This window comes from Myotis daubentonii, chromosome 13, assembly GCF_963259705.1.
Source record: "Myotis daubentonii chromosome 13, mMyoDau2.1, whole genome shotgun sequence".
NCBI lineage: Eukaryota > Metazoa > Chordata > Mammalia > Chiroptera > Vespertilionidae > Myotis > Myotis daubentonii.
Window position 1 is genome coordinate 37,355,627 of NC_081852.1, and position 17,376 is coordinate 37,373,002.

The window sequence follows — 17,376 nt, forward strand, 5'->3', positions numbered from 1 at the left end:
TTGCACCCCACGGTACTATGTAGCTATAAAAAAAAAATCTCTTGCCCTTTGAGATAGCAAGGGGGGACCTGGAGAGTATTATGCTAAGCAAAATAAGCCAGTCAGAGAATGACAAATACCACATGATGTCACTTATATGTGGAATCTGATGAACAAAATAAATTGAGGAATAAAATAGACTCAGAAACATGGAAACATGGAACATACTGACACATCTCAGAAGGAACAGTGGAGAGGGGGTGGGAAGAAATTAATCAAATAACTTAAATACATATATGCATTGCCCATGGACACAGACAATAGGGCTGTGAAGGCCTGGAATGGAGGGAGCAGGGGGGACTAAGTGTAGGGGGCTAAGGGTGGGGGGGAGAAGGGACATCTGTAATACTCTCAATAATAAAGATTAAAAAAACACAACAATGTCATGGTGGTATTCCTCAGGGAAATAATGGCTGAGCTGAGACCTAAAGATGAAGAAGAGTTAGCAAGCGGAAAAGGAGAGTGGAGCAGGGAGAGTGGGGCAGGGTTGAGGAGGTTAGTGGGACTGTTATGAGTAGAGAAAGCATCATGTTTTCTCATGGATCTTAATACATACTGCAAACTGGAAACTAACTCCCTTTTACTAGTTTACATGACTGCCACAATGACCTCTGGCTAATCAGAATTTAAGGTATTTATAAAGAAGCAAGAGCATGTTGATTGTTTGGTTGCATTATTGTAAGAATCATAGATCTCTTTCAAAGACTACTAGTCTGCACTAATAATAGACAAACATGGTAATTGACCGTACCTTCACTATGCCCTCCATCGGCAGATCAGAGCAATATGCAAATTAACTGCCAACAAAGATGACAGCTAATTTGCATACTGCAGGCAGGGAGGGACAGTGCGAGCCACCATCCAGGCCCCCGTGTGCAACCTGGGGGTGGGGGCTTAGGCGAAGCAATTGCTGATCGATTTGCCTGAGCCCCCGCAGGCCCGCCTGGGACACAGGGTCCACTCCCGTGTGCAACCCGGGGGCAGGCAGGGGCTCAGGTGAAGCAATTGGCATCGCTTGCCTTCGCCTGAGCCCCCACCTGCCCGCCAGGGAAACGGGATCCTCTGAGAGAGAGAGAGAGAGAGAGAGAGAGAGAGAGAGAGAGAGAGAGAGGCGGAATTTGGCACCCCGCATCCCTCCCTGATAGACCACTGCAATTCCAAGCCAGCGAGGACTACCTTCAGGCCACAGCTCCAGGTCCCTCACCCCCACCCCAGGCCTGAGAGCACAGTGCTGGGCAGGGGCACCCAGGGGTTCGGGAATGCAGCGCGAGGGGCCTACACGACATGGGGTGGGGGCTGTGTTTACACCGCCAAGTTCCCCACTTCTGCTCTGGCCTGCACATCCCTCCTCCTTCCCCTCAGAGGCCCAGCTCCTGCCTACATGCTTGCTGGGCAGGCCCAACTGCACCTGGGAGTGAGCCATGGCGATGAGGATGGCCACTTCCTGGGATGTGACGGCCGGACCAGGGCAATTCATGAGGGCAATGAGGCCTGTGGGGCATGCGCAGCCCTCGGGTGGTGGGGGTGGCCAGCCAAGCTGAGTCTGGCTTCAGTGGAGTCAGTGGGAGCCTGAGACCACCCCAACCCCCACAGGTCCTGGGCAGACGGTGGCTCAGTGGAGAACGGTGTCTCCATACATGGTGCCAAGGGGCGGCTGTGAGCTGCTGCAACCCCGATCCAGGCTTCAGGGAGGGGGAGAAGGCTCGCAGCCACCAGCACCCTAGGCTGCACCGCCTGTGCCTCAGCCTGCCAGGTTGGCAGGGTCCAGAGCAGGTGAGCTGCTCCCTTCCCCCAGTGGTAGAACAGGAAGGAGAGCACTGGGTGCAGGGAGGGGACCTCAGCTGGGATCCTCCTGGTGTGGGGAAGGGGCCCAGCCTGAGCCCGGTGGGGAGCTTAGGAAGTCTGGCTAAGCAGGCACTGGTTCATACCAACTCTTACTCTGCCATCTTCCTCCAGCTCTTCAAGCTAGCCCCCCTGCCCCACCTGTCTGGGGGAACGGGCTCTGGATGACCTCCCTGAGCTCAGACTGTGGACCCAGAAACCTCAAGGAAGAGTGCCCGGCCGGGCCCGGGCAGGAGCCGGTGCAGAACTACCAGGGCAGAGTTGCTTCGGTGTCTCGGTGAAGTTTGCAACTGACCCAAGGAGGAAACCCGAGAGGGGAAAGGCTGGGAGGCATGAATTGCCAGCACTTCAGCCACTTGAAAACAGCTCCACTTGGAATGTGAGGCGGTTGTATGTTCAGCTGAGAAGTGAGGGGGCTGAACTCCATTGTCACTGGGCTCCTGTCAGTCCGAGGCCCAAGCGTCCACCACGACAAGGAAAGAACAGAGCAAGGGGCCTGGAGGTAGGGAGGACATTTGAAGAAAACCATGTCTAGACTTTCCCCAGCCCTCTCCTTTCTGCTGCCTACAAGAGCCCCAGGCCTGGCCACAGTTCTGTCTCCACCTTTTAGTCCCCTACTCTCCAACCACAGAGGAAAGAAATAAGGAAGGAGTCTGTGCTGCCTTCAGAAAGTATCTATATACCTGATCGGCCAGTTGCCTTCCACAGAGGGAGGCCAGACTGCGGCTTAGGCCTGCTCCCCACAGGGATAACAGTAGGACATCCTGTGAGGGCTCCCAGACCATTAGAGGGGGCAGGCTGGGCTGAGGGATGCCCCCCGAGTGCACAAATTTTTGTGCACCAGGCCTCTAGTTTCTATATATGTCCAGATTCTGACTCCAAATTATTTTCAGCCACAGTAAAAGGCCAAAGGAACACATCCTGCATTCTCTTGTTTAAATCTACACAAGCAATGACATGAAGAAACATGGTTAATCTACTTCCCACCTCCTAGTGAAGTAAATTCAAATTGCATTAGGATAGCGAGCAAAACCCTCTCCCTTCGTGTTCATCTTTATGAGAATGTGTCACCATCTTTTACTTTCAGAAATGTTATTGTCATGAAAATCAGCCAGACTCAAGCAAAGGGAAGATATTTGCAACATAAAAATATGTAAATACACGCGGTATTGGACATATCCTAAATTGTTTTCCTAGTTTATTGAAACAGTGCAACTCCAATTAATTGTATTTTGATGGTTGGTGGAAAATTGATTTATAACTTGCCATTTTTGGTATTTAAGTATGAATAAAAAATAATTATTTCTAAAAATAAATGGCAAACTATTTTAAGAACTCAAAATATGATTCTCTTTTTCTCTTACTATGAGCTACAGATTTGCTCATGGTGGTTGCAAAAAATCAGCTATATTTTTAAATATAAATGTTTTAATATCACAAGTCACTTGTAAACATAATGATAATATTCAAACTCCAAACAATGATTTTATATAATGAAAATGATACCACCCATATGTTTTTAAAGGGTGGGTTTGGGTTTGGTACTATATATTAGCTAGACTATTGTTTGAAGGGTTAGAGACCCTGATCAAAGACCACGATAAAACACTAATCCTTGCTGATTACATATATTTGCAGGTGCTTATCTAACCATCCGGTCAGAATAGTTTGTGCATTGTATTTTTAAAAATCAAAGAGGCCTTTTGTTATCTCAGGCCTTTTTATCTGAGCCATACTGCATAATAATTTCCATTATACCATGGGTTTAACAGTTTTTATATGTTTAAGATATCAAGAATAATTTTGAATGTTTCGAAATCATTAGTTATCAAAACTCCTTTGGCCAATATTTATGATTGTTAAAAGTTGAAGGGGTGAGCCCTAACCGACTTGGCTCAGTAGGTAGAGCGTCAGCCTGCGGACTGAAGGGTCCCGGGTTTGATTCCGGTCAAGGGCATGTACCTTGGTTGCGGGCACATCCCCAGTAGGGGATGTGCAGGAGGCAGCTGATTGATGTTTCTCTATCATCGATGTTTCTAACTCTCTATGCCTCTCCCTTCCTCTCTGTAAAAAAGTCAATAAAATACATTTTTAAAAAAAAGTTGAAGGGGTGAACTCAATACTATGTGAAATTGCATGTAGTATTTTTAAAAATTAATTGAATTTATTGGGGTGACATTGGTTCACAAAATCATACAGGTTTCAGTGTATAACTCAATAAAACTTTGTCTGCACACTGCATCATGTGGCCATAACCCCAAGTAAAGTTTATTTCCATCTCTATTTTCCCCTCCTTTGCCCACCTCTTCCTACTCCCCACCCCACTTCCTTTTGGCTGTGGCCACTCTGCTGTGTGTGTCTTTGTGTTTTATGTATGGGGGTTTTGTGTGTGTGTTTGTGTGTTCTTGCTTAATCCCTTCACCTTGAGTATAATATTTGAGTTTTAGGTTTGTCCTTTTATAATTAGATGATGTTGAGATATTAAAGACTTGGCAATTTAATCAGTGAGTGAGTAATTATGGCCATTGTTGAGCTTTCGTATATAAGAAGTAAGTGCAAGATTAACAAAATTACTAACTATCCAGCAAAACATAGTCCTATATCTGAGGAGACTGTGAGTATAACTTCTATTGAGCAAAATTAATATTTGAGTTATTAGATTCATTTTTTTCTTTAACCCAATTGTGCATTTTTAAAAGCCTATATATTTGTTGACTATTGAGCTATATAAATGTTTCTATTTGAATTAAAGCTTATTCTTCTGGGATTTGATTTATTTTTTCATTTATTTTTATCTGTACATAGGATTCTGAAGTACTAGATGACAAATGTGTTTATTAATTCAGCATTTCAGTAATGAATGTTTAATGTGCGTCTAATATCTTTTATTTTCCTTTTTGAGAAGTAATAGATCAGCTCTCATATGAACTGACTTTATTGATATGCTATATTGAATCATTTCATTTCATCCGAATCAACTGCTATTGAATTAACCATTGTAAATACTGTTGTTAAATTTTATAGGCTACTAATGTATTTATTTAAATTATAAATCCCTAAAAATAAGTTTAGAGCAAATTATGTAACTCTCTCTGGGGATGTTCCCAGTTGTTCCAAGTAGGTGCTGGGCTAGGTTATCCTAAAGAACCATTGTAGTAGAGAAGAACATAGTCTTTGGAGACATTCTACCTAGTCTCAAAAATGGGCTCAGTTGCTTTCTACATACTTTTAGCCTTGGTTTTCTCATCTGTAAAATGGGGAATATAATGCTACCTAACTCACAGGCTTAGTATGAGAATTAAGTGAGGTGCTACTAAAATATCACTGCATTTTTTCCAATGTTTAATAGATGCCTAACATGTTCTTAATAACTTTCCTTTTATTATCTTAATGAATTCTTATGATAACTTCAGAACCTGCACTATTACTGGCCCTATTTTATGGAATAGGAAACCATCTTAAAGAAGGTAACTCTATTGCACATACAACATGTCAAACACACTATCCAGCACATAGTAAGCACTCTGTAATGTAAGTGTTGTTACTGCCATTATTCTAGAACTTGTCATTAGGTATTTTGAGAACACTAGTCTGCCTTTGAACTTAATAAATATTTATTGAATTATTAATTTCAGGCACACTAAAAATAAATTGCTTTAATACTGTCCTCTACATGGCATTCCTTCAAATATTTGAGGACAAATATCTCTTCTCCCTTGAAACTTTTCCCCAGCTTAGTACCTGAAGATCCTCAAACTTGTAGATGGTGATTATAGCATCAGACATTTAGATGTTCTGGGTCTAATGTCAAATATTCTGACTGTGCTGAGAAACAAGTGATAATTGCCATCAGAAGATAAAAAATCTAGTCGGTTTGGCTCAGTGAATAGAGGGCCGGCCTACAGACTAAAGGGTCCCTGGTTCGATTCCCGTCAAGGGCACATGCCTGGGTAGTGGGCTTGATCCCCAGTAGGAGTCGTGCAGGAGGCAGCCGATCAATGATTTTCTGTCTCATCATTGATGTTTCTATCTCTCTCTCCCTCTCCCTCTCCCTTCCTATCTGTAATATATATATGTATTATATATATATTGTCTTATTGTACATTATGCTTGTATATATGATGTACAGTGCTGTCAAAATGGTCATTTGGAAAAAAAGAAGGCATATAAGTTGTAATTTTAATAAAAATGTAAAACTTGAATGGAACACTAGTTCAGTTCTACTGAGTTTGAGTATATTTAAAATTCCTAGTTACTGTATGAGAGAAAATGCTGACCAGTAGCCCAGGGACAAGATGTTGATAAGCAAAGCTGATAAGTTTTAAGTTGGGCAACCCAGATGAAGCTGGGACCTACTAAGTTTTTATGAGAGATTAGAGCTAATATGCGCATCAGTTAGACTACTTTCAATGTAAAACATTTCATTTATTTTATAGCAAGCACATTTTGTCATTGGCCTCTTGGCCTATATTGCTTTACAAACACAAGAAGCCTAACAATTTCAGTGTTTTATTTTTACTTTTAAAAGTATACCAATTTATTTTCATAAATGGTGCTATATCCACTCTACTATGTGTACTAAATATACTGTATTCAGTGCCTTGCTCTTACAATTCATCTAGGATAACTTTTCAGATAAGCACAAATAGATCTACCTCACTATTCTCTTTGAACAATATGCATGGCATTCTGTGGTGTGGTTGTAGAATAATTTAAAATTATGTTCTCTACTGATAGGAATTTAGGTTGTTTTCAATCTTTCCTCTTATAAATAATGTTGTAATGAACATCTTAGTACATGCATTTTAGACACATTAGTAATCATATTTGAAGCTAAATTTCTAAATGTGGAATGGAAGGGATATATATATATATACACACACATATATATATGTATATATATACATATACACACATATATATATATGTATATATATACATATACACACATATATATTTAAATTTTTACATTCCTCTTGAAAGACCTTGCAAAAATTTATATTCCCATAAATAACGTTAAAGTGCCTGTTTTATCTAACTTTGCCATTACTGTAATTTATCAAACTTCACTTGAAAAAGGTGGAAAGTATTGTAACATTCTTGTTTTAATTTATATTTTGTTGATGATAGATGAAATTAAGAACATTTGCAAATGTTTTTAAGTCTTAAGGTTTTATATAAAAAGCTTTTTATGTACTGTACCAATTTCTATTGCTATTGCTCTTTTTCTTACTGATTTATAAAAGCTAACTAGATATTAAAGAAATTAATCTTTTGTCATAGGTGCTGAAAATATTTTATGGAGATTGACATATTTTTTTTTTACTTTTTAAAATAGCTTATAAAAGCCAGTCAATTTTGATAAAGCAATTATGGGAAAGATCTATTATTTAAACAATAGTACTAAGTCAATCTACTTGAAACTGTCATTAAATTATCTAAGAAGTAGGTTGCTATTTTTTACCTATAAAATATGAGTAGGCTGAATAGGAAAATTGCTTTTCAAATCATTTTCAAATCATGATACAGATTTCCCTTTTTGTTGCTTAAAGCTTGTGAAAAAAAATATATTCTACCGTCCAATACATTGACACTTTATATTTGTCAAGGCCTACCTAAGTAATTTCAATTAGGTAATAGCACCGAAAAAAATTAAAAGTGCAAAAGCTTTCCTAAAATTATGTTCACATGATACTCTAGTTATGGTAGCATTTTGAGAGGGTGGAGGTAGCTTCTAAATCCACATAATTACCTCATGATAAATATTTATGGAGTGATTATTATCAACAATATTTAAAACATTATAATTGTTTTGAATACTTGTTATATTGAGATAGCACCTAGAAGAATCAAATGACCACACAATGCCTCACACACACACCCCAACTTTGGACTCTCAAAATAGGTTAAATATAAGGCATAATTGGAATATAACATTATGCCAGACAATTAGAAGACTATTTAAAAAAAAAATTTTTTATTGATTTCAGAGAGGAAAGGAGAGGAAGAGAGAGATAGAAACATCAATGATGAGAGAAAATCAATTGGCTGCCTCCTGCACACCCCCTACTGGGGATCGAGCCCGCAACCTGGGCATGTGCACCTGACCAGAACTAAACTCAGGACCCTTCAGTCTGTAGGCTGGTGCTCTATCCACTGAGCCAAACCAGCTAGGGCTAGGAGTCTTTTTAAATGCTTACCTGAGGACGTGTTTTTATTGATTTTAGAGAGATCAGAAGGGAGAAGGAGAGAGAAAAACAAACAAACATTAATGTGAAAGATAAACATTGATAGGTTGTCTCCCGTATGTGCTCAGACCAGAGATGAAACCTACAACCTAGGTATGTGCCTTGATCGGGAACCAAACCCACAACCTTTTGGTATATGGGACAACACTCCAACCCACTGAGCAACCCAGCCAGGGCAGAAGACTTTTTTTTTTTTAATCAATTAAGTTTTTTTCAATATCACTTCAAAACCAAATGGAAATGTTCCTAAACAAAAGGAATCAAATATGGGGAAAACATGCTAAGCATTAAAATGTGTGTGCTATCATCCACGTCTCAGGTTTTTGCTCAACAGAATATAATAAAACTTAAGCATTTCTCTACTTTACATGAAGATAAAATGAACAAAAATAGGAGAATTATGAAAGTGTAATAGATTAACATGGCACAAACTATTCTTCTATTTCAGGCAGAACCAAAATGTGGTTACTATTAACAGTGGCAAGTTTGATATCTGCTCTTGGAACTACACACGGTTTCTTTGGAACATTAAATCATGAAAGCCCTGAAGTGACTATGAATATTGTAAGTTGCTGGAGGAAAAACATACACCTACAGAACCAAGATATTACCATGACTTAGGAATATAGTAGCTTTTACATGCTCAATTAAATATAACAATATCTACTTACTAGATGCATTTCAGAAGTAAACTAAAAAAGTTTTGATTTTTCCTCACCAGAGTCAGATGATTTCTTATTGGGGATACCCAAGTGAAGAATATGAAGTCATAACTGAAGATGGTTATATTTTAGAGGTCTACAGAATTCCTTATGGGAAGAAAAATGCAGAGAATAGAGGTATAACCTTCTTCGCCTTTTTCCTTTCCCCCTCTCCCCCCCTCTTTCTTCCTCCTTCCCTCTCTCTTTTCGACCATTCATGCCTTCCTTGTTCTTTTCCTCCTCTTTCTCCACCTTTAATTTTTTTCTTAGACTTAATCCTTGATCATTCTGGAAATGCAACAGTGATGAAGTCATTTCTTCAAGGAGGTCACCATCAAATGAATGAGAGGGATAAACAGATGATTATAATGTGTGATCAGAGCAATGCTAGAAGTGTGCACAGGATATGAAGCTAGAAGTCCTGACAAAGGCACCTAACGAGGAGAAGTGAAGGAAAACTTGCTCTCTAAAATTAAACTGAGCGCAGTCCTAGAGGATCTAGGAGAGAGAGCCAGTGTGTGTGTTGCAGAGGGAGAAAGGGAAGGCAATTCAAGGCTCATTTGCTAAACAAAATAAAGGTCATTTTTGCTAGTACTATTAAAAATGTATCTTTTTCTCATTGTAGAAAAGTTATTCAGTACAAAAAGTATACAATTAAGCAAGGCCACTTAAATTAACATCATTCTGAATTTTTTAGGATATATATTTTTTCAATAGTTTTTGGAGGCATAATTGGCATACAATAAACTGCACATATTTAAAGTCTATCATTTGATAAGTTTTGTCATCTGAGAAACCATCACCATACTTAAGGTAGGTGACTAAAATAATAGTCAACTCAAGCAAATGTTTAATTCTAGTGATATGAAAGTCTGTTTCTATCATTATGATTTATCTTAGAATGAGAAATGTGTTTGTACAGCTTTTAAATAATATTCTTCTTTAGGCCAGAGACCTGTTGTGTTCTTGCAACATGGTTTGCTCGCATCAGCCACAAACTGGATTGCCAACCTGCCCAACAACAGCCTGGGCTTCCTTCTGGCCGATGCTGGTTATGACGTGTGGCTGGGGAACAGCAGGGGAAACACCTGGGCCAGGAGGAATATATACTATTCACCAAACTCCGCTGAATTCTGGGCTTTCAGGTAAAGAAAAGGAACAATTAACAAGGGACACAAAAGTAAATATTGAGTTTAAAAAGCATGGGTGCTCACCCCATTCAATTCAGTCCCACTTCAATATATTATATTCCAAGTAAGAAGAGAAGGAAGTAATTTTCATTCTAATTGTTTCTTGGATTCTTCCATACACCTCATTGCAAGGGCAGTTTTTTAAGGGTAGGTTTTTCACTTTCTGTGACCCCATTTCCCAGTATTTGGGAATTACGCTTTATGTTTCTGATGATGCTTTTCTAAATGGAATGAGCACAATGACTGAAGCAAGGACATTTTCTCTCCGGAGTAGAGAAACATCCATATGGATTCAAGAGGATGTTAAACCTAGTTGGGGGTTAAGAGCAGCAATCTGAGTCAATATTACTATTGAGGTTGGTGTAGGAGCAATGAAATTTGACACCATGGACATATTATCAAAGCCTTTCTGTTAGGGTCCCTTTTGTGCCTTATTCCTGAAAATTACTCATGGAAGTAGAGAACTGAAAACAATTTGGCTAATAATGCTGAGGCACAAAAATGCTCAGAACTGAAAGGAAGCCTGTGTGTCCTGACTATAGTGAGGAAGAGGCAGAGCGACATGAGAGGAGACTAGAGATGCTGACAAGGGCCAGTTGTTGACAAGGGCTGTACAGGCCATGGTAGGGCCTTGCAGCTCATTCTAAATTTAATGAGTTGCCAATGAAAGTTTTAAACAAGGGAGAAGCATAATCCCATTTTCACTTTCAAAAGTCATTCGGGCTGATTTGTGAAGAATAAAATAGAGAGGGATATAGTTCATATGAAACAACAGTGGAACACTGCATACAAATTATTATTAAATCTGGCATTGTTTTAGGGATAGAAATAATCCCAGCTACAGATATTACCTTGCTTTGATTAAAATGTGGCTTTAACGCTGTGCTTCAGAAATGATGTCAACTCTTTATAAGAAGCCACCCGAAAGAGCACCTAGCACTCACTAATGCTTAGGGAATCTAGTGTTCAATTTCTCAAAGGGAGCCTGAGCTATGAACATGTTTGACTTTTAGAAATTATAGCAAGGAAATATGTTGTCTTATTTTGTCTTTTTTTTCTTGTAGCTTCGATGAAATGGCTAAATATGACCTTCCAGCCACAATTGACTTCATTGTAAAGAAAACTGGACAGGAAAAGCTACACTATGTTGGCCATTCCCAGGGCACCACCATTGGTAGGTAAAGTAGTCAGAGAAGGTGGTTTAATTCACACAGACCCTTTCCAGTTGCAGGTGTGTTAGTCATTGCGCTATTGCTCTCCATTCATTACATATATAATATAATGTCTTCAACAACCTGATGGTATAGGAACAATTATTATTCCTATTGTATACATGGGGAAACAAACAGGGGGTAAATAATTTGTGCAAAGTCACATAGTTATTACAAACTAGAGGCCTGGTGCACAAAATTCATGCACTGGAGGAGAGGTGTCCCTCAGCCCAGCCTGTGCCCTCTCGTAGTCTGGAAGCCCTCGGGGGATGTCCGACTGCCGGAGAATGTGGGGAGCAGGGCTAAGCCAGCAGTCAGACATCCTCAGCACTGCCGTGGAGGTGGGAGAGGCTCCCGCCACTGCCACTGTGCTCACCAGCAATGAGCCTGGCTTCTGGATGAGCAGCACTCCCCTTTTGGGAGCATATTGACCACCAGGGGGCAGCTCCTGTGTTGAGCATCTGCCCCCTGCTGGTCAGTGTGCGTCACAGTAACCAGTTGTCCCACTGTTTGGTTGAATTTCATATTAGCCTTTTATTATATAGGATGAGGTAGCTCATTTACCAGCCCAGGCACTCTGACACCCAAGCCCATGCTCTGAAACATTGCACCACACAGCCTCTGCACTGAATTGATTCCATTCACTCAGTCATATTAATGGAGCATCTACCAGATGTCCTGAGAATACAGCAATAAATAAAACAGATTAAAATCTCTGTCTTCCTACTATTTATATTCCAGTGGGAGGAGGCAGAGAAAATAACAAAGATTAAAAAGTAAAATATAAAGTTGATTAGATAATGGTAATGCTATGGAAAGAAAAGAAATGAAGGAAGGATATTAGGAAGCATCAGAGGGGTACACGGCGATTTTAAATAGGGGACAGCACCAACCACCCTCTAAGCAATGAAGGAGGTCAGGGAGTGAGGCGTGGGCATTGCATACCTGGATGACTAGTGTTCCAGGAAGAGGGAATGGCAAGTGCAAATGATCTGAGCCTGGAGTAGTACAAATAACTCTTTTTTGCAACAATATGATTATCCTATTTCTACAGTCAGATAAAAGAGCTCATTATAACTTTTTAAAAGCTCTAGGCCCATATCCTCATAGAGAATCTGTGGAAACAAAACAAATATTAAAAAATAATAGAATCTGATTAACTTGAACAAGCACTGATGGTTAATCTCCCAGGTTTCCTCAGATGGCAATCCTATTAAACCTAAAGTAATGTCACAGTTGTAACACACACACACACACACACACACACACACACACACACACACACACACATACACTTCACCGATTTCTTTGTCGTTCTGTTTCAGGTTTTATTGCCTTTTCTACTAATCCCAAACTGGCTAAAAAAATCAAAGCCTTCTACGCATTAGCTCCAGTTGCTACTGTGAAATACATCAAAAGCCCGTTAAAAGAACTTAAACTTATTCCTTCATTCCTCTTCAAGGTATGTGATTCTTTTTAACTGAATGTAAGATATCAAATTGTCCGTGGATTTCAAAGGGATGGAAAGATGCAAAAACACCTAGTGACCAATCATGTTTGCATTCAGAATAAAGATGTACATATTTACTAGTACTCTACTATTTCTTGCATAGCACTGGCCACATTTGAATACCCACTACAGCCTGTGAGATCCCTGTACATTTCTTTGGTCTTGATTACTTTGTGTGGCTTAGCAATGCCCTCATAGATATTTCATATACCAAGCACTCCATTCAGCTCTGTCAAGACTGGGATTCCACCACTGGAGCAGGGAAGGGGAAATAAAACCAAAACAAAATAGTCCAATAAAAGCTGAAACCAGCCCCAACCGGTTTGGCTCAGTGGATAGAGCATCGGCCTGTAGACTGAAGGGTCCTAGGTTGATTCCGGTCAAGGGCATGTACCTTGGTTGCGGGCACATCCTCAGTAGGGGGTGTGCAGGAGGCAGCTGATCGATGTTTCTCTCTCATCGATGTTTCTGACTCTCTATCTCTCTCCCTTTCTCTCTGTAAAAAATCAATAAATATATATTTTTTAAAAAAAGAACTGAAACTAACTGGGCCAAGAAAACTATAAAGAGGAAGAATAAGATAGAAAGGGAAGGGAGGGGAAGGGAGGGGAGGGGAGGGAAGGGAAGGGAAGGGAAGGGAAGGGAAGGGAAGGGAAGGGAAGGGAAGGGAAGGGAAGGGAAGGGAAAAGGAGAAAGAGAAAAATAATGGTTGAGTGAGGCAAGGACTTTGAGACCCCTCTTTAAATACTCTTGGCTTTCTATGCCTTTTCCTAAGAGCTCCTTTCTCTTTAAATAGGGATTTCTTAGGGCAGTAGTATAGATTTCAACAAACCATAAATATTAAGTAGGCATACCTGACAGGGAATTAATAATATATATTTTTTCTGAAGCTTAATCACCTACTTCTCCCACCCATGAAAACCATCACATACACAGTTTCCTTTAAAAGAGTAGTTTAGCCTCAAGCTATCCAATGTAATGATGACATTTCCTTGTCTGATTTTGTCCTATTCACTTCTTTTGACTCTTAATTAACATGTGTGTCTAAAACCTATAAAACTTTACTTAGAATCAAAGCTTTTATTCAAAGTGCAAGATTTTATGATGATCCAAGCTACATTGATACAGAACTTATTTCCTACTGGTACTCATATTTTCTCATAGGCGATGTAGAGAGTGGAAAACAAACAAACAAAAACAAACAACAACAACAAAAATACATTAGACCTTAAGTCAGAGTCTTGGATCAAGATTCTAGTTATAATCAGTTCTAATTAGCCCAAGAGCTTGACTATTAGCCTCATGTTTTCTCATGTATAAAATGGGGATGACAAAATGTCTATTTTGCTCCAGAAGAGTTAAGTCCTATCCTTTCCATTATTAAACTACCTAGCCTCGCCCTAACTGGTTTGGCTTAGTGGATAGAGCATCCGCCTGCGGACTGAAGGGTCCCAGGTTTGATTCCAGTCAAGGGCATGTACCTTGGTTGCGGGCACATACCCAGTAGGGGGTGTGCAAGAGGCAGCTGATTGATGTTTCTCTCTCATCGATGTTCCTAACTCTCTATCCCTCTCCCTTCCTCTCTGTAAAAAATCAATAAAATATATATTAAAAACAAACAAACAACTACCTAGCCTCCTTGTCTTTCTGAAGACTTAGTTGAAAATATGGTTCAGCGTCACCATTTTCCTTTCTGATCTTTTCATGATTTATTATTGAAATCACACATCTTGAACTTAGTTGTGACATTCTGCATTCTGCCATGCTGTTTTATGATTTTATTTCATAACTCTTATTACCCCAACTAGACTCTAATTCTTTTGTGTTTTATACTCATTCTCAGCAGGCAGTACAGTTCTCAATGTAACAACAAATACCCAGTATTAATATATCCCCTGCTTATTCCACAACTTTATTGTGGGAATTATTTTAATATGTTTGAAATTCCTAAAACAGCATTAAAACTATGAAAATATCAGCCTATTTACACCTGAACTGGTAAATTAGACAAATTAATTAGTACTTTCCGCAGCTCGATTTTTCTAATCCTCTGATGCTTTTATTTTTCAGGTTATATTTGGTAACAAAGAATTCTTCCCACATAATTATTTTGATGAATTCCTGGGCACTGAATTGTGCTCCCGGAAGATACTAAATGAGCTCTGCAGCAATGCTTTATTTATCATTTGTGGATTCGACCATAAGAACTTGAACATGGTTTGTATGCATTGAAATTTCTATTCTGAATATTTGGAGCAACAGTTTTTTATTACTTGTCCCATCATCACTTAGAAATGGTACTTTATAAGAACTAGGAGTAGCTTCAGAATTGTGTACGTGATATGCAGATAAGCCTAACAGAAATCACAAGTCATTGCTCCCAGTTTTGTCCCCTGCAGCTCCCTTCCATCACCCCATTGTCCCTTTATGTAGAAAAAATAATCACAACTCACTATATATATATATATATATATATATGTACTGTCATTTATACATACACACACACACACACACACACACACACACACACACACACACAGTTCTTCAAAGCAAGAAGTTTCCCATTTTGATAAAATGGAGATGGTAAACTCTCCTGTTTGGGTGGCTATGAATTAGATGAGTTCGCCTGTGCAAGCTCTAAAGTGACGTACAACTGTGTTGTTCATATCCTTCCAGTAAATGCTGCCCTTAAGCACTTGAACTGGTTCAGGAAATCTTACATCTTAGCTTAAATATTTATGTCTTTTCAGCACAATATCAGGAAAACTTACATCCTAGAAACAAAATGAAGATCTAAGTGTGAGTGTGCATGTGTGTGCTTTCTTCCTAGAGTCGCTTGGATGTGTATCTATCACATAATCCAGCAGGGACTTCTGTTCAAAACATGCTCCATTGGTCTCAGGTATCATTTTGCAAATGCTGTTAAAATTTATGTTGTGAGCCTTAACCTAAAGCACATTTTCCAAATATCCTGTCAAATGTTCCTGTTGGGGAATTTTTCTGGCATGGGACTACCAGCTAAAAATAACTATCATTCCATGTGAGTGGAAATCCTATGGAAACAGGTACTCTGGGCAGCAAAGAAATGAATGATTTTTATGAAGGCAAAGCTGCATTTAAACTTGCATCAGTACCTTGCCCTGGGTGATGAATAGATTTTATTTTCGGAAGGAAAAAAAAAGTTTTTTAATACTTGTAATTGTTTTAATGGGAAGTTATACTACTTGGACATGTTTGGGTTTTTATTTCACATAGCAATCAGGGTTTTTATTTCCTGTGTTCTTCTTTTCTCTACATTAGGCTGTTAAGTCTGGGAAATTTCAAGCTTTTGACTGGGGAAGCCCGGTTCAGAACATGATGCACTTTAATCAGGTAAGCTTCTTACAGTTAAAATCATTCACATTTTCAAAGACAAATCTTTAAAAGGTTAAAGATGAAATTATGATAACTGTGCATATGTTTTCCAAAGGAATGTGAGTGCCTAAACCTCGCCTTACAGAAATAATAAAGTAGGATATTATTTTCTTGTGATTCCTTCATCATGTCAAGCATCACCACGGTCTCCCGTTGTCCCAATGGGTTCTCATGTTCCAGTGGCTGTGCTCGTTCGAGCTGCTCTGGAAATAACACATCCCTACATGTGACAAACTTAGAATGAATTCCTCACCCCTCACCACATTAGACAGACCTGCCCTGTATCCCAGACTCCCCGCCCCCCAGCAAGCTGTTCTCTCCAAAGTGCAATTAACTAGTATAATAAACCAGTAATTCTGACTGTTCATGAGATAGAGCTGGAATCTCCGGTCTTTTAAACAATATCCTCTCCTTTGTTGTCAGCCAGGAGAGTGACTCCATCACATTTCCAGATATAAAAGAAGGATGGTGTGCTTGCAGGTCGAGGGTGGGAATCGTTTTCAGCAGAAGGCCCCTTGGGGGGCAGGCAGACACACTGTGCGCTCTTCCCACTTTTTGTAGCACAAAGAACCCAAACTTTGGAGTCTGCCCTCTTTGAGGTCAGTATGAGTTCAGGCAATAGTTTCTTCATCTCTTCTCCTACATTTAAGGAGTTATTGATAATATTTAATGGGATAATGTCTATCAATCCTTCACACAGAGTAAACTCTCAGATTACCACTGGCTAAATATAAATAAGGGGAACACCTACATTTTTTTTGTAATTTCTCCCCTTCTCCTCCTTACCATACCCCAAAATTTTCCACCCAAGTGGTAGCTGAACAAAACTACTAATCTTCATCTGCTTCCATGCCTCAATATTTAGAAGGGATTTATGTCTTTCATCACAATATCCTATGTGTAGAGAAGATGCCCCCATTTTTAAAACATCTTTGATGTCTTTAAAGATGTTTTTAGAACATCATCGGATCAAACGTTTGTTGAAAACACTCTCCACCCACAACCATCACCTCCTCAAACACTCGAAACAGATATTTGCTTTGAATGGGTCTTTCTACAGGGCTCTAAAACCGGTAATCCAAGGACACCATTTTGAAGGATTAAGTGAGACCAGAATAACCTAATCCCAAATCCGCCCTCCCTCCAAGCAAGCTGTTAATTGCTAAGGATGATCTTCAACTAAAATAGGGTATTAAAATATTAAGGAAAACTGCACATAGT

General features: G+C 39.5%; 1 protein-coding gene across 2 annotated transcripts in view; it reads left to right on the forward strand.

The window, feature by feature from the left end:
- Positions 1-17,376, forward strand: part of LOC132214967 (gastric triacylglycerol lipase-like) — a 224,746-nt gene that overhangs the window by 205,444 nt on the left and 1,926 nt on the right. The window contains exons 1-9 of one of the 2 annotated variants that reach the window (XM_059662740.1): positions 4,363-4,495; positions 8,578-8,693; positions 8,851-8,968; positions 9,777-9,975; positions 11,085-11,194; positions 12,557-12,693; positions 14,812-14,958; positions 15,572-15,643; positions 16,042-16,113. In XM_059662740.1, coding sequence (XP_059518723.1) covers positions 8,589-8,693; positions 8,851-8,968; positions 9,777-9,975; positions 11,085-11,194; positions 12,557-12,693; positions 14,812-14,958; positions 15,572-15,643; positions 16,042-16,113 — 960 coding nt within the window. In that variant the 5' untranslated portion in view covers positions 4,363-4,495; positions 8,578-8,588. Of the gene's footprint in view, positions 1-4,362; positions 4,496-8,577; positions 8,694-8,850; positions 8,969-9,776; positions 9,976-11,084; positions 11,195-12,556; positions 12,694-14,811; positions 14,959-15,571; positions 15,644-16,041; positions 16,114-17,376 lie in introns of those variants that run through there. The other variant, XM_059662741.1, reaches the window with a different exon arrangement.